The 22258-nt window shown below is 40.5% G+C and overlaps 1 protein-coding gene across 14 annotated transcripts in view; it reads right to left on the bottom strand.

The window, feature by feature from the left end:
- Window positions 1–22258, bottom strand: part of NRIP1 (nuclear receptor interacting protein 1) — a 129273-nt gene that overhangs the window by 11011 nt on the left and 96004 nt on the right. For 13 of the 14 annotated variants that reach the window (XM_071809601.1, XM_065862814.2, XM_065862812.2 and 10 more), the window contains one exon: window positions 12589–21490. The exons of the other annotated variant lie outside the window; for it this stretch is intronic. In XM_071809601.1, the coding sequence (XP_071665702.1) occupies window positions 17641–21123 (3483 nt within the window). In that variant the 5' untranslated portion in view covers window positions 21124–21490 and the 3' untranslated portion in view covers window positions 12589–17640. Of the gene's footprint in view, window positions 1–12588; window positions 21491–22258 lie in introns of those variants that run through there. 14 annotated transcript variants of the gene reach the window in all.

The raw sequence follows: 22258 nt of genomic DNA, 5'->3' as shown, positions 1-22258 counted from the left end.
ACCCACTTTTTAAAAAACCATGGTAGTATCTCTAAATCACAGTAACAAGAAAAGTACAAACAGGAAAATAAATATTATCTGTGCTTTGCAACGCTTGCATGGTCTTTACATTCTCCAGAGCAGACGCTTTAGAATTATCTCCTCCCAGATGATATTTGACACAGATCCATTGGAAATGTACTGGATTTAAAAAAGCAGATTCAAAAGCCCACACGTTTCTTTTCATAAGAGACCTCTGCGTCTCCCTACAATGGAGACATGGAGCTCAGGCAGCTGACCAGGCAAAGCCATGTAGAAGCTCTAGGAGTTATTCAACAAGCATGCCTGAGGCCTAAATTTCATAGACTTCATAATGGCAGCATGTTCGCATGCCTGACTTCTTTTAAGTCAAGAAGAATCACTCACAATAGTTTATTAAAATATTTCTTGTTTACAGAGCCTTAATTTACTCAGGTACAAAATCTTATGGCCCAGAAGTGTTTGCAAGCTTAATGCTAAGTGTGCTTCTCTCTGTTTAAACTGGGGCAGTAACAACTTGCATTAAAATCTGTAGAAGCAATTCAGAATGACACTGTACCATTTTTTTAAAAATCCAGACCATGGGAATGATAAAAGATGGGGCTGGCAGTGAGAGTTGAGACTGAAATTCACAAGCACGGCTGAGTTTGGAGTTGTCATGGTACCAGTGGTACTATGTGTGAATCACAGAAACATCAGATCACACTCTGAAAGGCAGCAGTTTTGCCTCCATTCAAAGTGAGCAAAACCTTGGAACAAACTGTTCTGTACCTTCAAGGACTCAAAGTTCCCTCCGATCCAGCAGTCTAGATTCAAAGTTTGAAAAATGGCAAGATTTTAGATAAATTGGTGATTTTCTGCAAGCTAGGCCTCGTTCCACACTGCCGTGGTTATTATGGAGTTGGAACTCTGCAACCGCTGGATTAAGTCAGAAACACCAGAACTAAACACAGGTCTTCTCACAGTGATGACCCTCGCACTACGTTGAGGAAACGTAGCTTGCTCAGGCAACCGCACCTTGTCCACGGCAATAATAAAAAATCAGCAAAATCCCTGTCTGTAATCAATGTTTTATTACTATTAGCCCTTTCATGACCTGCAGAGAACCATGCACATTGTAGTATAGATAATCCATCACTATCTTGTTAAACTTATTTTGCAAAATTTTCTTGAAGATGTAGACTAAGGTTTGCTCCCTTTATTGCTTTGCTCCTAATAATAGTGTGCAGCCAAGCGTAAAAGATCTTCTGTCTTCTCAGTTAACAAACTATTAAGCTTTCTCCTAAGAGTAATAAATTCCTGTAATCTGGCATGGGTAGCAGTCCACAGATGCATTCCTGCCCCCCCCCTCTCCCCACCCCAAGTGTAAGTTTGTGTTTCCAGATCTGTGCGGGTTATTCTAAACAGATTTTGCTGAGGAGACACACACTAACTCTGCTGGTTTGACTGAAAATGAGTTCATTTTCTTCATGCAATTAGAAACCTTCCTTTTTCATAGCTAGCACACTCATTATTTGGACTTAGTTTGAGAACAAGAAAATAATACCCCGGGACAGAGTTAATGTTTGTAATTGCTCTGGTCTGAGCGCCAAGGACACTCTGAGCACTCTGCCCACAGGTGTGAAGCAGCTGGGAAGCGGGGCATGGATGGGGCAGAGTTTGACTGACATCAAGGCTGATCAATGAGAGTATTCCATCCCATTATTAAAGAGAATCAGAATCTTCTGGTCTCTCCCTCTTACTTCTTTGTTTTCTTTGCTCTTTTTGTCAAAGCTGGGGGAGTTCTGTTTGGGACTTTCGTTAGTTCGGCCTTTTGCCATCCCACTATTTTGTAGAGGCCTCTGGGCCCTTCTGCCTTTTTTCCTTTTTTATCTCTTTGGGATTAGCTGTTTGAGACCAGGTGCTGCTTCCTCAGACTGGCTGCTCAGTGTGGATGGAGTTGATGAGGAATTGCCTTGAGTATCTTTTATTTTATGTTCTATTATATATATATTTACTAGTAGTATATTAGTATTTTGTTATTTTATTAAATTGTGTTTATTTCAATCCAAGTTTCTCCCTTCCCTTTTGATTCTCTCCTCTATTTGAGGGGTGAGAAGGGAGGTGAATGAGCCAGAAATACAACCATGATAGCTGGTAGGGTTAAACCACAACACTAACATGCTAAATAGGTGAAAAGTCACCTAGCATACAATTCAACCTAAATTGTTTCAAAGTATTTATTTTAATTTCATCAAGTATTTCTGCATCTTTTACCTACCATACCTTAATAATCCTTATAGAAACTGTCTCTCAACAGCAGACATTTTTCTACTAGGGCCGTAGGGACTCTGAGCATCCCTGGAAAATGTCTAAGAAGCCTATGAAAGGCAGCTGGAAAAAGCAAATTTTTTATCAGGATGGTTGTACTCACCGACTTAAAAGTGTCTGTGCTGCTATAAAAAAATGCAGGAGCCCATAAATTCCAGAACCCCTGCACTAAATGGAGGAGTTGAGTAATGTAAAAACAGAAGATAATGGCAAATCCCCTTAAATGCACAGTCAGATATCTGGGGAACAACATGCAGTTTACCTAAATTTATGCCTGAATACACTGTTGTTTAGTCTAAGTCTCAATGTGCGCCATAAAAAAGGTAAGGTCAGTCTGCAGAGGTGAGGTGTTACCAACACTCGTTTGGCTCTCTCAAAGGAGAGCCAAAGATCACATCCAAAATAAACAAGCCTTCTTTATTTTCACAGTAGAAAAGCAAAATCTAGGCCTTCATGGCTTAACGGATCGAAGGCCAGGTGATGTTCTAGGGTAATTTAAAAAAAGGACAAAGAATTTCTTCCTGAAATTTATGATCTGAAGACTTGAAAAAAAGACCATCTGCCCCTTTTCCCCACAGCCTGCTGTAGAGAACAACCAGGTTGATCTGCTACCTGTGGCTGCTTGGCTCCACTGCATGTGTGCAGCCCCGAAGAGCACATAGTAATATTATGGAACAAGAAAAGGTGTAGGTCGGTTCTTTTACAATATATAGAGCAGGTAAGGTCATCTATTCCATCAAACTTTCAGTACTTAAAAGGGGCCTGTAGGAAAGATGAGGACAGACTTTTTAGCCAGGCCTGTTGCAATAGGACAAGGGGTAATGGTTTTAAAATAAAGGAGGGGAGATTCAGGTTAGACATAAGGAAGACATGCTTTACAATGAGGGTGGTGAAACACTGACATAGTTGCCCAGAGAGGTGGGAGGTGCCCCATCCCTGGAGACATTCAAGGCCAGGCTGGATGGGGCTCTGAGCAACCTGATCTAGTTGGACTAGATGAGCTTTGAAGGTCCATTCTGACTTAAACTATTCTGTGATTCTACGAAAAAACTAAAACCCTGTCTGGCTTGAAACCCTCCACAATAGTTATGCTGAATCAGTTGTAATCTGTTATTTTCACAGAATCACAGAATGTTAGGGATTGGAAGGGACCTCAAAAGATCATCTGGTCCAATCCTCCTGCTAGAGCAGGAACACCTACTTGAGGCTACACAGGAATGTGTCCAGGCGGGTTTTGAATGTCTCCAGAGTAGGAGACTCCACAACCTCCCTGGGCAGCCTGAGAAGAAGTTTCTTCTCAGATGTAAGTGGAACCTCTTGTGTTCCATTTTGAACCCATTACCCCTTGTCTTACCATTGGCTGTCACCGAGAAGAACCTGGCTCCATCCTCGTGACACTCACCCTTTATATATTTGTAAACATTAATAAGGTCACCCCTCAGCCTCTTCCAAACTAAAGAGCCCCAGCTCTCTCAGCCTTTCCTCATAAGGGAGATGCTCCACTCCCTTAATCATCTTTGTTGTCCTGCACTGGACCCTCTCCAGCAGTTCCCTGTCCTTCTTGAACTGAGGTGCCCAGAACTGGACACAATAATTTTCTTGTCCCTTGAAACCAGAATTCAGGAAAATTCCCTAAAATTCGCTAATAGGAAGTCCCATTATGTTTCTTTTTCAGCTTGCAGTGATGAGATGGTATTGTCAGCACTAACCTCTAACTAAGCAAAGATGAGCCTTGGGTTGTAGTACGGGGACCACCCACACACCAGACTATACTTCTGTGGTAGCTAAAAGCAACTAAGTATAAACAAAGGAAGCATCCAGGGACCTGGAGTCAGCTCTCTTCTCATAGGCCTTCCTGTTTTTACCTCACTACTGCTCATTTTTCAGATCTAGATAACACTTCTCTGCCAGAATCCGGAGGCCACGCAAAACCCTGTGAGCCCGGTGCTGCTCTGCTGCTGTGGCTGTGCAGACATATCCACACCAGCTGTAACTGAGTTGGTGTGGGAACCAACAGCATTTCCAAGAACATCAGAGCTTCTAGCCAAACACCTCAATGCATATTTTAGATTTCTTAATGTATTAAACAAGGGGTTTTTTTAACTTTTTTTCTCTCCGGGTGACTTAATAAGCATCTCGTTTCTCACCCCATTTTTGATCTTCGTGTTTTTTCCTCATACTTACTTGTGGGTTCAGAGATTTTTTTTTTTTAAGTGACCACTGGGGAAACCCACAGTAACAGGCCCCTTTTCTGATCACCTCCATGACACAATCCGCAGATCATGATTTGTGGTTCAAGTTCAGAAACAACACATTCCCTCCTAAAATAAGGAATACCAATGCTGAGGCAGCAAATTTATCAACTAAATAAATCTTTCTCCTCCTCTACTCTTGTTTCATTTAGTATTTTTCTAAATTTCATAAGATATTGAATGCTCTGGCTTGACTCAACTCCTGAAAATCAGCTCAGTAGCATCTGTTACCAGTGTTTCTTGCCTAGCTCCAAATCAAGATTAGTTATTATTTTGTAGTTGCTTACAACCAAATTCTTCCCTCTTTCCCTTCCTGCTCTCATCTTCCCCTCATTGCCTTCAAACGTTGCCTCCAAGTCCCACTGTAAAACACTTCCCTCCAGTTCAATCTGCTTCCCTTTTCTCCTCCTCTCCCCAACAGCCTCTTCAAATGGGAAGTCATCTTTCCCCAGCGTCAAGGATAAAATACACCCCACGCAGAGGAGACAGTGCCAGGTCCACTTAAGTCTTCCAAAGAATTTCACCTCAGATGACTTTCCCCTCTCCTCCTCCAGAGTTATTCTTTTCACAATACTTTTCAACAATGACCTCAGCCAGATTCCTTCACCACTGCTAACTTGTACCAGCACTTAATGTACTTTATGTGCCTGCAGTGTTTTTTCTGAGTTTGTAATAGGTTGCAAATTCCTTGAAGCATGTCTCATTATATTTTTGTATAGCTCCACTCATTCTCTCTCTACTTAATAAATAATGGCTAGTCTACAAGAATGCTCACTGTACATCCCTACTGTTTTAAATATCAGCCCTTGCATTGTCAGCTTTCTTAATTTTGTCTGCATGAGTCACTGTACCCATCTTCTGCATTTATATACACGTGCTCATTCACATTTCTCTGCACAGAAAGAAATGCTAAAATAATCCCCTGCACCAAAATTCCTTATTTTGTACATAAAACCAAACACTTGGATTTGCTGGAGACACAGTCAGCCTTTATAATTTTCCACTTTTTTATTCTTGAAATGTTCCCCTTCCCTCTCAAAAACCCAACCAGAGAGTGTAAAAGCACTGTGTTTGTGTTCCTCAAGAAAAGCTATTTTAGACATGAGACCCCATGTTTAACTTGCCCTGCTGTTGATATAAGAAATATATGGCAGATGATAAACAAACAACACGCTAAAAATACACTGAAATCTTGAACACTGGAACTGAGCCTGTGTGAAAGAGCTTTATGTTGAGGAAAACACAGTGAAGTGCAGCCCAGCTGAGAAAAAACACTGTCATCAGGCTCCCAGCAGCATAGTCACAATAAAGCACTTTCACTGCTGCAAGGTCTTATTTACTTGTCTAAGCCCATTAGCAGTTAGACCTGCTATACAATCACAAGCCTGGGGTCAGCTTTCACAGATTTCAGGTACAAATCATAGCCAGTGCCCTACTTCCATGCAGGTCACTCTCTGGCTTCAGGAACTTTTCTTCCATTTTCTTCATCCTGGTTGGCTTTTAAACTTGACTATTTAATGCATTGTAATTGAGTTATATTTCCAAAAATATTTTTCTTGTAAGTACATTTTAACCTAATTTTACTCAAAGGTCCCACATAAGATGACCAAAGCAGGGGCAGAGTTACAGACTCTGATTTAAATAACTGATGCTGATTGGAAGCGAAAGAGACCGGAGTTGTGGATTTTAACTTCTACTTTGTAATCAGTCACTTGCAAAGACATCTCCGACAGACAGGTTACCAGATCATAGCAGTTCCATCATCTCCATGGATTTTCCCATTTGATGGGGATCTTGACATTTAGGCATTCTAATCTAAATTGAAGTGCCAAACTGCATGCCAAAACTGCTTTTAAACACACCAAAACTTTGATATAGAACAAATCATACTCTCTTGTCTATCTCAAGTATACATACAGTTGATATTCTACTTGCATTGAAGTCTCTATAAAAAAAAAAGGGTTTTTTTTTTTCTATTTAACACAGAAATCCTGACATACAGTATGGCCATATGCCCCACCTGAAATATCATTAAACCCCACAGTCAACCTCAATGCAAACCTAGCATTCTTCAATCATAATTTGGGGACCATCACTCTTCTGGTGAGGATGGTGGTAGGAAATACAACCAGTCATGACAGGCTGCAGGCATCACCTGGTAATAATATAAACCTTATCTATGCTACGTATTTCTAAATAGTGTGGCAAGAGCAACCCTTGCTCATGGCAGGAAGACTGCAGTGATTGCTGCTGAACTTGAGTAAACAGTGATGATGCAGCAGCTGTTAACTTCTGCTATGGAAAAAGAAAATGTAGCAAACAGGGACTTCTGCTTTTACAGAAGCCTTATCATTTTGGCCCTGTAACCTGACCTTGTTTGCTCAGGTGCTAAAGCAAGGTATCCTGGTATCACAATACTCCTCCTGAGGTCCTTTTCTGAATCTCCCTCTGGAGGTGTCCATCCCAGACTCTTTCATCAAGCCCAACCCAGTCATTATTCCTTCCAGGGTCAGGATGCTGCCATCTACCCTGCTGGCCACTGTGTATTCCGCACCTCACTGAGCAGCAGTAGCAGCTGTGCCCAGTAGGACCCCTTTTTGGTACCTTTTTCAATCCTTGACAGGTCCCAGGTAACACCAGTAATTTGCATACTACATAGAAAAGGCATAGAGCATCTTTCCAAGCGCTCCTTCTTTGACCAATCAATCTACTTCTGTAACTGCCTTCTGGCTTTGGCACCTTTCTGGACAGAGGTCTCTGTGCTTTACTGCTTTCTGATCTGGTTCCTCACTCCACAGACTGAATTTAGCACTGTGAGTGCTGTTCTCATTCATCCAATTCTTGCCTTCTTGATTCCCAGTCCAGAAAAATACATGCAACAGTGCATCAAGTGAAGCAGAGCAAACTCCAAGCATCCAAGCATCCAGCATGGCTCCTTAAAGAAACAGGAGCAGTAGCTTGCCCCACAGATGTTTCTACAGTTGTTAAAGAGTTTCATATCATATGCTGAATCCTCTACTTTCCTGCAAAGCATGGAGCTCCACGCCACAGGCAACCACATTCCATATCAAACCGGGGAGCACCATCTCAGCTCCAGTATAATCAGGATTGCTTTGGGCCAGTTGGGCACATGCTCAAAGGGTGACACTGGCACAGCTGTGTCATTAACGCAGGGCAACACAAATATAGTAGATGCCTGGCATCTAGCTGCTACTTCTGCAGCCCATGCTCTGTGTACTGATAAAAATTTCCATATCCCCTTGATCCAACTGGGGAGATACAAAAACTGAACTAGGCAGAAATTTACACAGTGCTCAGGATCTCGTATCACCAGCATTGCCACTTACCGCTCCAGGCATGCTAGCAGCAAGGGACACCAGTTAGCCTGGGTCAGAGGAGACTTCTGTTCCATGCAGGAGGTTCCTGGTACTGTCAGGAGACATTTTGCAGGCAGAATTGCACTGCGTCACAGACATAGCTTGAAATCAAACAAGGGATAGCAAGCCATATTTTTCTAGTGTAAACACAACATAAATGTTTATATAAGAGAGATAAAGATGACAGGAAAACTCCAATAGCACCTTTCTTACTAAAGTGAACCAAGTTTTGAAGCACTAAGCAGACGTAGGAAGACAATGAAAAAATCTATAGAAGACACTGAATATAAAAAGACCAGTATTTTTTTTTTAATGTAACTAGCTTTATCCTTAGACCTTCTATGCGAGTTTTAAAGAGTGGGATGTATTCAATACAATAGCTGCTGTCTGTTTCTAGACAATTATTCCTTCCACTTCTAAACTAATAACTGCAAATCCATACCACGCAAAAAATACAGGATGATTCTTTGGGCTGTTAACAATATTTCAGCAGGAGATTTCACTGCCTTCTCTTCCTCTATGAGCAGCTGCCACTGTTTTGTTGGCGGTGAAAGTAGCTGCCACCAGCTCCCAGCTCTCTGCGTCAGGTCTCATGCAAATGGTAGCATTTGGCCCCCTAGGAAGCCACCACTGCCCGCACCACCGCTGTGCATTCCCTCTGGGAAACAGGTGGTGGGACAGAATGGGAGTAGGCAACAGGCTTCCAGCTGGACCATGCTGAGGATGCTTAAAACAAACAAACAAAAAAATCCCTCTCTCAATTTCCTTCTCTTGCTCTGTCCTTCGACTCACACCTTTTTACTCCGTGTCACTTTCAAGAACTCTTAAATAGCATTTTTTTGGGGAAAAATGTCTTTGTGACATATACTTTGCTTCTTCCTGACATAGTAAGCAGCATTCTAAAATAAAGAGCTACTGGAGATAGAGGTCATTAGAAATCATCACCTCTCTTCTCAGTATGCAGGCACTATGCAATACCTTGGATGAATACTTTCAGTAGGAGAGATGAAGATACAGCATTCAATACAGTCAGTGCATAACATAGTACCTTAAGCAAATACGTATTTCAAAGCAGGTTTTTTTTGTCTAAAAACATGTAATTTTTTTTCACCTCCTCTGCCCTTCATGGGTCATGACTGGGCTCCCATATATTTTCAAAATGACATGAAAGGAATCAAAATAATAGGGAAGAGGAAATGAAAAAATGTTATGAGAGTTAACAGTTGCTCACATAAGAGATGGACAGATCACGACATGCAAGGATTAGCTAAACTAATTCCTTTCAGATTTTCACGCATACTTACAGACTAACCAGTTAACTATTTGTACTTCTGCATTATGAACTGCAAGGATTTTTTCAGTTTTGGACTAGGGAGTAAGGAAACTTAGCTCAGTAATACTCTGTGATTTAAGCAGTGTTACCCAACTATAGATAGCACATTATCTATGACATGAATAGATGCATGAAATTTTTGTTTCCTGGATGTATCTAATTCTTGATGCAGACTTTCTCCTTGTGACCATGCTGAACAGAGGAAAATGAGGTGGGATTAGAAAGTAAAAGGCACTCGAGAATAACATCTTCGGAACTTCCTACTCTAAGATTCTCCTTCCCTCTTGTTTTCCCTTCTCCCTTTAAATTAATTGTGGCTGAAGATGTAAAAGCCCCAAGTCACTGGTTCACCACAGCAAACACAAAGGACAGTCCTGCAGATAGTTGCAAGCACTGGAGTACTATATAGCAATTGAAGAACACAGGCTTCCTCTGTGACCAAAGGCAAATCACATGCTGAGACATTTGGAAGGCATGTGAGGGTCACTTAGGTTTATTTAAACAAACGAAAAAGGTTTTTTTTTCAGACCCAAATGTGAATAACATAAACACATTTGGGGAAAAAATGCAGAATTCTAAGAGAAGAACCCCTAGTTAAGCTTTTCCAAAGTCATGGCATACAAGAGACTGAGTGACAGGGCATCCAACCCTGAAACATTCATGAATTTCATCTCTTACTCTCTTTTGGTACCAGCAATGAGATCTGGGCACGGGTTCATCATGCAGAACTTGGAAAATGATGACGTTTTGCTGGAGTTACAAAGGTGCAGATGTGTAAATATTAAGAGGTAACAGGAACAGACTGGATGTCTATATCTATGCCCCAGTGCCTGCTCACATCTCATTTGCAGAAGTCACCTTTGAGGTCTGTACTGAAACTTTCAAACAATTTCTGAGCATTCAAATGAGTGTGACTTTAAAAGTCAACACCAGTGTCACTAAAGACTGGAGCCCCCACTAACTTACAGAATAGCCCAGTTTGCCTACCATTTAGTGAGAAAGTACCCCCACCTCACCAAACTAGACTAGCCGAAGAGAATTAATATTATCTAACACTATGAAGGGGGACAGAAGGCTATTTGTCCATCTTCGCCCAACACACCAAGATGCACTGAAGGCACACGCTGAGTTTACTTGCAGAGGCAGGTATCAAGCTGATGTAAATGGCACAGTTGCAAGTCAACAACATTCATTTTGCATCAAGTTAAATTCAGAGTAGTTTAATCAGAAAAGTAATCCGGAAATAGCAACAAACCTCTTTATTCATTAAGTGCAAGCAGTCCTTAAAAAGCCAAATCAGTGGGCTGCTGAGAGCCTGGATCAGCATATGCTCTTTCATTAGCAGCATTGGTGTTTACCAGCAGAGAGGATCTTCGTGCCCCAGGTTTGTGTCATGCTCCCTTTGAGTCACTCCGACAATCAAAAGGAAGCAAAAGTATTATCAACAATTATTACCCGCATGTCCCAGCCACTGCTCGAGGCTCATATCAAGTCCCTACAGACACTCCCGTGGGGGCATTACACATCTAATGAGCTGAGCCGAGTCGTACAGGAAAACATTGTCATTGTATTCTCCAGTTTCAAAATCACATTTTTCTTGACAAAGTTTACAGTCAAGGAAGAATAATTTGCTTTACTTTTCTTATATGTAGAGGTTTGTATTACTGCAACAAGTATTTGTACTCTGATAAAGCCTTCCACAATGCGCAAGCCTGCAAAATATCTATCAAGGTCCGTAACTGTCCTTGATGCCCACAATGCTAATTTCATTGAGGAGCATAAAATTGGGCTGTCAGGTCCCATGAACAAAATTGCTATTTTTTATCCACCCACATTTTGAAATCTCTGAAGCAAAAATTTTCTTTATCCAGCAGCTGTTTTGTGAAAAATCATCACCATCACACGCATCTTTCACTTTGTGAGGAACAAATTGGAGATCAGGAAAATTCTGCATGACCACAGGCCTGTCTGTAAAGAGTTCACTGGCGGTCTGAAGCATCTATGAGCCAGTTTATTATGAATCACTAAGCTAATGTTAATGTTCATTCCGAGTGAAATGTCTCTCATCTCTCCACAAGCTGTTTAGCATACCATATGCTCAACTCCACAGGCTTGTTCTGGTAGACACAAAGCAAGTTTTACTTAGTGTTCCAGTACAGTTAGTTGAATAAATATACTGAAGTTACAAGAGCCTGAACTCTGCACAAGTAATAAAATACAACTTGGTGCTATTCAGGTGCCCTAAGGAACTGTCATAGGGCATCATCATGTGAGAAAGACACACTATTGTTTTCATTTGGTTGGTAGAATAAAAACCAAAGGAGCCAAGTCAGTAGGAAGTGTATATTTCAGAAATTATTTCCAAGCTGCACTGTCATTAGGAGACTACATTTGCCTCTTAGGTATATTGTTTTTTCATGGGGTTGCATTTTGGCTTAGCCATTCATCCCCTAAATTAAGGGCAAGCCTACTTCGAGAGAGAACAGCCTATGCAGAAGCTGGGCCAAGGGTCTTTTTTCCTCTGAAGTACAGCTGAGTATCACTGGTGACATTATATGCGTACTTTAAGATGACATATTCAAAGATAGCCAGTATCCTATTCCATTTTAGACACCAAACAATCACAATGTACACCTAAATACTTCCTGAAGCCGTAGCTGAGATCTATGGAATTGGAATTATTGTTTTTAAGTTAACTTTGCACTAATTAACGCTTGCACAGTTGCAATCCACTGTTTGCACTGATGTGATAAGTTAACTTAAAAGCTGCAAAATATGATGCAAATGTACTGTTAAATCTATTTGTATAGTCTTCACAGACAAATAGCGTTCACTATTCTATAAGCTTGCCTAAGAAATTAAACTGAATAAAACTAAAACCTCATCTTTGTGATACGGACAAAAGCAGATTTTAGTGGGAAAACACACCTTTCCACCTTGCGCAGGGAACCTGAAAAATGTTTCAACGTTCGTTTAGACTGATTTTCTGCTGAAAATTCCCACTTAAAAGGTTTCCGGTTTATGGTCACTGCTTTCAAGTTAGTAAACAGAAAGGTATTTGAATAAAACATAATATAGTGCTTTGTAAAGTAAAGCTGCTAATCTGATTTAAATCATTTCATTTCCAGCTCCTCAAATTCCCATTTCCAGTCAGTAGCCTTGTTGAAGACTATGTGTCCCTAAGTTCCTTGAGATATTTTTGTCAGAACTTTATATTAATAGCATTGATGCAAAGAGCCCGCTAACACTCCAATAACGGAAAGTACACATGAAATAAAGCAGATTTAAAAACCATCAAGACAATGCATTTTTCTCATTTATTCAAATCTTCTGCAGGAAGTAAACACTGAAAGATTTAAAAAAACTTCACACTGCAGTATGTACAGTTTTGTGACATCACATGAGGAAATTAATTTCTAATTAAAAAAAATGAGACCAGTTAGATAAATTACTGAAGACACATCACAATAAAATTGGTTGTGGAAAAATCCCAAATTCTTATGTATGGCAAAGAAAATCAAGATTCCTTTGTTTTACAGGGATGGAATAGTCCTGGTACATTATTTCAATTACGCAAAATGGAGTCCTGAACTTACATGACTGATTATAGTTGTACGAGTACTTCATGTTTTAAAAGCAGTTTTGCATTTTTTTTCCAGACCCTTTTGATTTGAAGCACATTCTTTCACAAAGCTAAAATACCACAGCAGAAGTCATGTCCAGAAGTGGAATACTGTTGTGTTTTGAACTGACCTGACTTGTTAAGACATTTTTTGCCAACACACAGATGCACAGGGTCCCCCATGCACTTTTCATGCAGCAAGTAATCACAACTTTAAATAAAAGTATTTTTCTATACATTCTTCCAGACTTGCAACTGTATACATACATGCAAAGATTTTAAACCTATGTGATCATATTTACACTTATACATTGAATATACATAACAAAAAAAGGTTAAAAGGTTTTTTCCTTTGCATTAGAACAATACAAAATATGTATTTTTCATTAAGGAAACCACTATTTACATCACCTTTTAAAAACCAGTTTCAACATATTATAGGTGTAACAAGTCAATATATTTACATTATATATAAATATATATAATATATACTTACCAGTTTACTCCTCTGTAAGATGTGGCAGAGAACAAACTGGTAATATCATGTCACTGACGTCAATGAGAGCTGTCATACTTTCACCAACATTTAACACGGAAAATTTAAACCGTTCATTTATTTCTTTTAAAAACATTTGTAAATTAAAAATTTAAAAACATTACTAAGAGTAAATGACTAAGAAAAGTGAAAGTTATGGCTGAATTCCCTTTTGATCTTGTAACGTTTATAAACTTCTCAAACTGAGCCGCCTGGTTACGCGGCATCAATGGTGAAGCCCCCCAGCAAAACACCTTTGATTCTGCGGTCCTGTGTTACCCCCCATAACTTCCTCAAACTTTGGCAGAGAAGACACTAGAAATCTGGTTGTCTCAGTCCTGCGCGCTTTCCTCTGGAAAGAAAAGGCATATCTGTGTGGCAATTACAAGTCAATTCCCAAATCTAGCTAGCTTGGGCGCTACACCACCCCTGTGGGTGAAGCAGCACGAGCCTCAAACAAGGCACCGGGCACTTGGCAACCCTGCTGCTGCAACTGCTCTAAGTGAGGTTGAAGTTAATCCAGGTGTAACTCCCAAGAGGTTGCAATTACAACTTTGAGCATGGTATAGACACACCCCCAGCTCACCTCTTGGCTGCTGCATGAGGTGGAGGCAGCTATAGCTGGGTGATGTTCTCCCCTCCGTCCCTCCCTCCCTGCTCCTTTGATGGTGAGATCACGCAACAGCACTCATCAATCCTGCACCTCTTGGCCTACACTGCTACTGCTGCCCATATCTGAACAAGGCCTCATTTTCCTTCAGGTCTAAAGGCCCAGCTGAAACTTCAGCCTCCTCAGTTGGCAGAGCTATCTTTGAAGCTTCCACTCCCACAGACTAAGGAAGCATGCTCGGGGCAGCTAAAACGCATATCCTACTAGTAAACATCTACTGCACCAAGGAGACAGCAGTTGCTGAGAATACCAAGTGTTACTCAACAGATGACCTTGGTTTGTCATTCATCTGCAGGGACTGGTGGAAATCAAGAATCTTTGAGCTGCTGGGGAAAACCTGGCCAGCCCTACCAGCCCTTCTGCTGGTGCAGCAAACCCAGCTCCTGCACCCTCCTTTTCTGATGGAAAAGTCCCCAAGGAAAACAATGGTGACTCCTTTCTACTCACCCATGCTACAAGATTAAAAAATTATTAAAAAGCCTTTGGTCCTCAGGTTTAAAGGCTGTATCTGCAGACAGGGTAGATGTTGAAGAAAACCTCTCTTCCCTAGGGTGGGGTAACATCAGCAACACTGGAGAATTTCATATAGGAAACTTGTCCTCTTGGCAGCCAACTGATGAACAACCAGTTGGCATGCCCTACCCTCTCTCAACGGCCTCATCCTTGTCTTTGCCTGCTGGTCAAGATTGCAATGGCTACAAGAGGTAAAATTCTTCCATGAACAGCATGTCCTAAACTTAAATTCTTGTGTATTACAGTTTACTGACGTCTGTGAGAATGGTAATACCCTTTCATCAACATGACCTAAAAAGAAAGCTAAATCATTAACTGGTCAAACTGTTAACATTTTAACTTAAATGTTTTATAAAACTTGAAAAACTAAATGTTCAAAAGTATGTATTATAACAATAGACTACCATAGAATAAATACATAGGTAAGCACACTCCTAGACTCCAATGTTACTTTTTGTGACTCCCCTCCCTACTTTTCATCTCAGCTTTGTTTTGGTGAAGTTTTTCCAACCAGATTATTTCACATCCACTCAAGTTGCATTTTTCTGAGAAGTCATTCAAGTAAATTATAGTCCTGTATTTACTCTTGGGACCATCTATTATTCTATATTGTATATATTTCCTAGCTATATACATGTTGTTTCAGGAAAAATAATCAATTAAGACTTTAAGAGACATCTAATGGATGGAACAAATGCCATCTTTTTAATATTTCTGCTGGGTTGACTCATATAAAAACAATTCAGTTCCACTGTCAATCCAAAATATACTTTATCTTGTTAATGATTATTCTATGAGACACCTGAATTGTCACTGGGCCACTTACAAATGCAATATTAAAGACAAACAAAATTTTATTTTTATATTATACTTCAGACAATGACATTTAAAATGATACTAGATTTGCATGAAGGTTTTAAAATATAAATCTTCTTTGTACAGCCCATTAATATATTATGCTTCACCCAAATAACATAAAAATATATCTTTAAATCGCTCTGTTATTTCTCATATAAACCAGGGGGAATGTTTTATATTGGATACTGCCAAATATTTGTGTTCCCTAAAAGAAGGTATCCCCCACGGGGGCAAAACAGAATAGTGGTGCATTTTCCAGCTGGCAGACGTGCCTCTCAGTAGGGACTGCACTGGAAAGAAGGGAACTTGATCCCAGGCAGGGGACAGAGAACGAGAAGGGGACAATAGCTCGCTCTGTCTCAGCAAGCCAGCAGTCAGGGAAAAGGTTCTGTGAAACCAAACCAGAAAGGAAAAGAGCAAAATGCCCCATCACTCATCTCTCCTACGCGAACATGAGATGGACAGAAACAGCAGTTGCGTCATGTCATCGGCTCTCCATGGTGAAAATGGTCAAAATTACAATGTAGCTTTCATTACCTGTGCAAGTCAAATACTTCGCTGTTTGCTGATAGCATAGGGGATTATCAGTGAAACTGGAAGCTACACAGAACATTCGTTTCACAGGAATAAAAAGTTCAGCAAAATTTGTGGTTGCCAACAATGCACATAATTTAGGGGAGCTGGATTCTGTCCTCCTCTTCCCCCCTGAGACATAAAGGCTGCAAATGGAGTTAACACAGACAGTGCTAACAGGAAAGCAGAGCCACACGGCTCTTCCCCAGCCAGCAATTCTTTAAGGTGTCTCAGCTTTGACTGCAATTTTCAGCTACTCCCATCTCAGGCTGATATTGCCAGATGTTACAAATCACAGCACAGGTGGGGATTGAGGAAAAGGGCAGAGGAGGATTTCTCAGACCTGTCCCACCATCCATTACAGAACATGACAAAACCACAATTTTATCCTCAGTGCAACCTGAAGAATTATTCTAAAACCAGGTTTTCTGCAGTGAAAGGGTAGTGCATTAAAGCATGCATCAGCTGTTCAGAGAGTAATAAATATTGGCAGAATATGGATTCTTTTCCCTGGTTGTAGGAAGAGGCCAACACATTTTTCATTAGAATCCTATTCCATCTTTGAGTGGAAGTCTGATGTGCTGCTTTAGTGTGGCTAGAACTCTTCTGCAGGGGAAGCAGGATGGTGCTAAAGAGACAATTCTCATCCACTTCACAAACTTTCCACCTTTTTCTTCACCAAATATATGTACTAAGCTTTCTTAATCAGACCACTCCAAGAGGCATTTTGGCTTTCCACTTTGAAGCATGGAAGTGGCAGGAATGCACTGACAAAAGGACTCATGCAGTACATGCATGGCCTATGAAAAATCTGCCTTTTGTATAAAAACCTAGAAAAAACCCTTAATTGTAACTAGTAACTCTTCACTATGGCTAAGGATTCTGAGGAAGGCATTTGTCAAGAGTAGGGCAAGGAAGAAAAATAGACTTTTACACCACTATCCTGGCAGAACCACAAACAAGATTTAAAAATAACAATAAAAATGTTGGAAGCACTAAAAAATACATTTCAGTGCATTTCAATTATTAACACTGACACAGGTTTTCCAATATCATGAGCTAATACCTTGGACGGACTGCTCCACTTCTTAAAAGTTATTCTTAAAATTTCACAAAACATTAAAAAAAAAAGTATACTGTCTCTATGCTCAGGCTTCCAAAAAATAAGGATTATTTTACAGGGAGGGAGGGAAACGCAGCATTACCACCACCTAGGCTGTACGCTTACACTTTATGTTATACCAAAAACTTGCAGATCCAAATAAGACTCTGATCAAAGAGTACTCGTAACTTAATCTGATGCATACAGAAATGTCTTGTACAAATTACAACCTTTCTAGTTTCCTTGTGACAATCTATTGTAAAGCAAATTTTATCTACATGTATTTTAAATAACATCACCAGAAAAATAAAAAGTTTATCAAATGAAAACGTTTCAATTAGACCATGCTTTTCTAAAATCATGCTCAATTTATACAGTAGTCAAGTTCATACTCATTTTTATTTTTTCTTTTTCTTTTTTTTTTTTTAAACAAAGATTCAAAACCACTGATTGTAAACTCATTGAGGAGGCTGCAGTTTATTCTGGTTCTTTTTTGATTGTTAGCACTTTTTCCAGGAGTCCATGCACTTGTCCATTCACACCATGTTGATGGGAGGTCTTACTCCCCATATGGCTGTTGTAAGGGCTTCTTAAGTTACTGAAAGGAGTTTTAAGCTCTGCATCAGATGTCAACTCCTCTTTGACTGTAACTTGAGCTGATCTATCAGCAAATGAAGGTTCATTCCAGATTTCTTTGTCATGTGCTTCATGGCTACTGACAGAGTTGCCGCCTTTCTGTAACATGTAGTATAATATTGGATTGGTTTTGGTCAGTCTCGGGGAGTCTTTTTCATAATCGTTCTTGTCCATACCTGTGATCACCCATCTGATGGGCCCTTTTTCACTGGGACACATGCTATACTGGTCGGACTCGACTCTAGATATTGTGTTCCCCAACTCTCTGTACTCAGGGAAGGGGGAACTGGCAGGACTTTTTACTGCTACAGGATACTGAAATGTTCTATGATCTACACAATTGTTCTGTTGCACAGGGCTTCCCATTAATGTACCCACTGAAGAAATGCTGAATTCAGGTTTATTAATTGTTGCACTGGTTTTGTTTCCTTTTTTCCTGCCCTCTGTTAGTATGTTATTCCTATGTTGTGACAGATCTCTCTCACAGTTTTCTGAGAGAAGCAGCTGTTTCAACACATTAAAGCCTTTACCATCTCTAGACCAACTCCTGTTCTCACTTTCATTATTTGAACCATGACTTACAGCATATTTAAATTCAGCATCACTTCTGCTGAATTTCAGTTCTTGCTGGTTAAGTAAAGGCCCGTACAGTGCCTCAGTAGGAGAAGCATGATTGTTTGCAGCAGACACATTGATTTTCATCTTTTTTAATGGACTTTCCAAAGGCTCAGCATGAAGCTTCCTCTTCTTCGGTACCGTGCAAAGATTCTTTGATTCGAGGTGTGTCAGTTCATTGTTTCGGTGACTTCTGTCCAATTCATCTGCAGGGTAACTGTCTTGACTCTGTCTCAGCAACCTACTTAACAGGCCGTTTTTGGAAAAAGAGAAATCTTGAGGTGAATGAGGCTCAGATTTCAACTCCTCAGATGCTGGAGAAGCAGCTGTGTTCCTCTGCAGTGAATGAACAAACCCTTCAAATTTGTTACCCTTGCACTCTCTTACTTGTGCATTTGAATTATAAGGAACATTTGATTCTTCAGATGGTTCAGTTTTTATTTTCACCGTCAATATTTGCTCATTCAAAGCCTTATCTGTCTGTTCTTGAGAACTTTCATCTCTTAAAAGCATCCTCTCTTTCTTTTCACTTTTACCTTTATTGGGAGTTCCCAGAAGCAGCTGAAGGACAGTGCGCCTTTCAAGGAGATTTTCTATTTCCGAACCTGGAAGTCCTTGTTCAGCAGGTGCAGGCTGACAACTGAATATTTTGTTATTTTCTTCATGCGTACTCAATTTATTCGTAAGCAGAGGGCTGTTCAATCTATCAATCAAGCCAACGGGTTTATCCGTGTTCCCTGCTAACAGCTGTTTGGTACCTCTTTGTTCGTCACTTGACATGGAAGTTTGCATGCCGCACTGAGCGAGGTTCTGCAGCAGTTTGCTGGCACTGAATGCCGAGGAGTCCTGGGGGCTACTGTTCCTGCTCAGCTTGGCTCCTTGAATTTCTTTGCTTTTGGAAAGGTCTATCAAATGTTTAGATGCGGGATTCACCAGCCTCTCCGGCTGGATGCTGCAGGCATACGGTGGTGAGCTGCGCTTGATAGCTGAAGACTGGTGCGAGAGATTTATAGGAGAGTCTGCCTTTGTAGCAGCCAGCAAAGGTGGAGTGCTTAATGGAGTCATTCGATTTGCACTGGGGCTGTCGGTAACAGGAGTCCTTTTACCAGTCTGTACAGTGAATTTTGCCACATCAGCTGCACTGTGTGGTCCCTGAGGGTCATTATTCTTGTCTACCTTTTCTTCACTCTTATGCCCAAGCAACAGCTGAAGTAGCGTTACTTTCTGATGGGGATTCAGCTTAGAAGCTTTCGGAGTGTCTTTTTCTTCCTTGATCTCTGGAGAGGAAACTTTTGGATCCCAGCTATGAAGCAAGGACTGAGTTAGGTTATCCAGCGATGCAGGTGGACCGGCATCTGGTTTATCTGTCCTCTGTTTAAAGGACAGATCTATAGGAAGACAGTTAGAATGGGAGCTTTCGTCATCACTGCTGTCATCTTCTGTAAAACTAGGATTGTTGTCAGAATACTCATCAACAGTCGTTGGCGTGCTGCTGTCTTCAAAAATGCTGGCTCTCTCACTCTGTTCGTGCCCTTTTACATGTTTGGTTGTATTCTGGCTTTTCAGTAGATGCAAGAGCAAACTGTTGCTGGGAGAGGTTTTCAGGTTACTCCTTTCCAAAGTACTTTTGTATCCCACAGTTTTGGGAGGCGAATGCATGACTCCCACTGAACTTTGAAACGGTGCCATATTGCTTTTGCTAGATACTGTTTTGGTTGAGGATCCTGTCTGACCATTGAGATGGCTTGTCATTCCTTTCGCTAAACCGAACCGGCCAATATCTTTCTGAGCGCTTTCTTGTAACCTGGCCATAGCTGCAAGTCTCTCACTTGCTACTTGATTTGCGTTTTGTGCTTTTAAAGCATGTTCCCTGGAGTACTGCTGCAAGTGAGCTTCACTTGAAAGGAGTAAAGCTAGCTGGCTGCACGCTACACTGGGCTTTGGTGAAGCAGCAGGACTAGATCGTTTCTCGACCATGCTTGCAACAGCTTGTAATCTTGCAGCACACGACAGTGGCTCATTTATCACTTTAGGTCCGCTCTGCGCCGCATGAGGAGATTCTATAAGCCTCTCCTTGGGAAGGTTCTTCGTTATATCAGGCAGGCTGTTGTCCAGCTTCTGATCTTTTGCTTTGCTCTTCTTCAGTAGAGTCTTCAGGTGACTGGATGCAACACCATAGCACCTTAAATCTTTCTCCACTTGTAAAGAATCATGGCTAAGCGAATACCCTTGCTCCTTAAGGCTCTGCCTAATCTGCTGTGACAGAGCAACACTCTGCAGCCTGGAGCTGAAGGACTGAAGCAAAGAGGCAAGTAATGTGCTATCCTGTTTGCCTTTAGGCACATTTTCAACCATGCCAGCTAACAAAGCTTCCTTTTTTCCATCTAAATCCACAATGGAATCAGACAACCGCCTTCTCTTCGCTGCATTCCAGTCTTCAGAAGACTGCAAGAGTCTTGCTTTTTTGAGGTGCAGCATGCCAGATCCCCGATATGTATTTGTGTTAAGAACTGGACCATTACTTTGACAGCTGGGAAATATATTTCCAGAAATCTTCAAGCTTTGATCCTCCCCACTATGCCCAGTAGACTTTTTGTCAAGCGCAGTACCTGAGCCTCCTGCTGCTTGATGCATTAGTAATCCCTCTAGGTAAGTTAGAACAACAGAATCCTGGTGCATCTCAGAGCCAAGCTCTTCTCCATGAGTCATGTTCAATAAAAGTTTCCAAAAGGGCTCTGGTTCTATTCACTTCAAAGACTAGTTTTGCTGTAGCTTAATTGAGATGCAGACTTAAGAAATAACAGGTAGATGCCTATAGTGCTTTCTCACAGACTTTCAGAAACAATACAAAAAGTCATATTCCAAGCAGGCTTCTTCCAGTGTATACTGCTTGATGAGCCAGGTTTCCAAGCATATCAATCTGCTGATATCTAGGATACTTGTCAAGATGCCTAGGAGAAGCACTCAAAACATGGTTCCACAGTAATCAGGTTCCATTAAATAACTGCCACCTTCTTTCTCCAGGAAGCCAGCTTGTTTTTCATCTTTTTCCATCTCCATCAAGCACATAAAATTCCTAAGGAAAAAAAAAAAAAAAGGCAAAAAACAGAAAGAAGAGATTTAGGATAAGATCTTATTGGATAACTTTTTTTCTTTTTTATTTTTAAAAACACTGTCTTAGACAGAGATTCAGGGTATCTAAGCAATAACCACATTCCAGAATAAATTAAAAATCAAGTAATGGGCAAAGCACATAGTAACTAATTTAAAGAACTTCATGAAAACAATTAAGAGAAAATTTTATACAAAAAATTAAGCTTAACTATCATAAGCATAGCTCCTACAAGCGTCCATCTAATTTCTCTTCCAGCTCAAAGGAAGGAATAGCAAACATTAAAGGAAAATCTTAATCACTCTCAATTTAGTCTTCAAAAATTACATTTGATTTTATTTCACAGTTGAATCAATCTTTCTTTTTATGATGTAAATACACAGGACATGCAGACTATCACTCCAAAAGAGAATTAATGGGAAAAGGCACGGCTAAAGTCAACATTTAGGTTCATGTTTAATCTGTTTTCAAATAATAGAATAGGTAGTATCATATAAGTAAGTACATTTGTGTTTGGCATGCAGGTGATATTGTTAAAAGTAGAAAGCGAGTTGCCACTGCTGCCAGGACTAACTAGTAATGCAAAATGTAGTATGATAGTACAACAGGGAGGAAATCTGTTGTTCTTACAACTCCCAACTACCACAAGTCATTAGAAGAATCATGTGATAGGAATGTCGAAAAAGGTGCTTATGTTCCTGATATAACATAAACCCTGATGTCAAAATCCTC

This window comes from Patagioenas fasciata, chromosome 1 (genome assembly GCF_037038585.1).
Source record: "Patagioenas fasciata isolate bPatFas1 chromosome 1, bPatFas1.hap1, whole genome shotgun sequence".
NCBI classification, from domain to species: Eukaryota; Metazoa; Chordata; class Aves; order Columbiformes; family Columbidae; genus Patagioenas; species Patagioenas fasciata.
The sequence above is the reverse complement of the archived record's forward strand: the minus strand, read 5'-3'. Positions and strand labels throughout refer to the sequence as shown.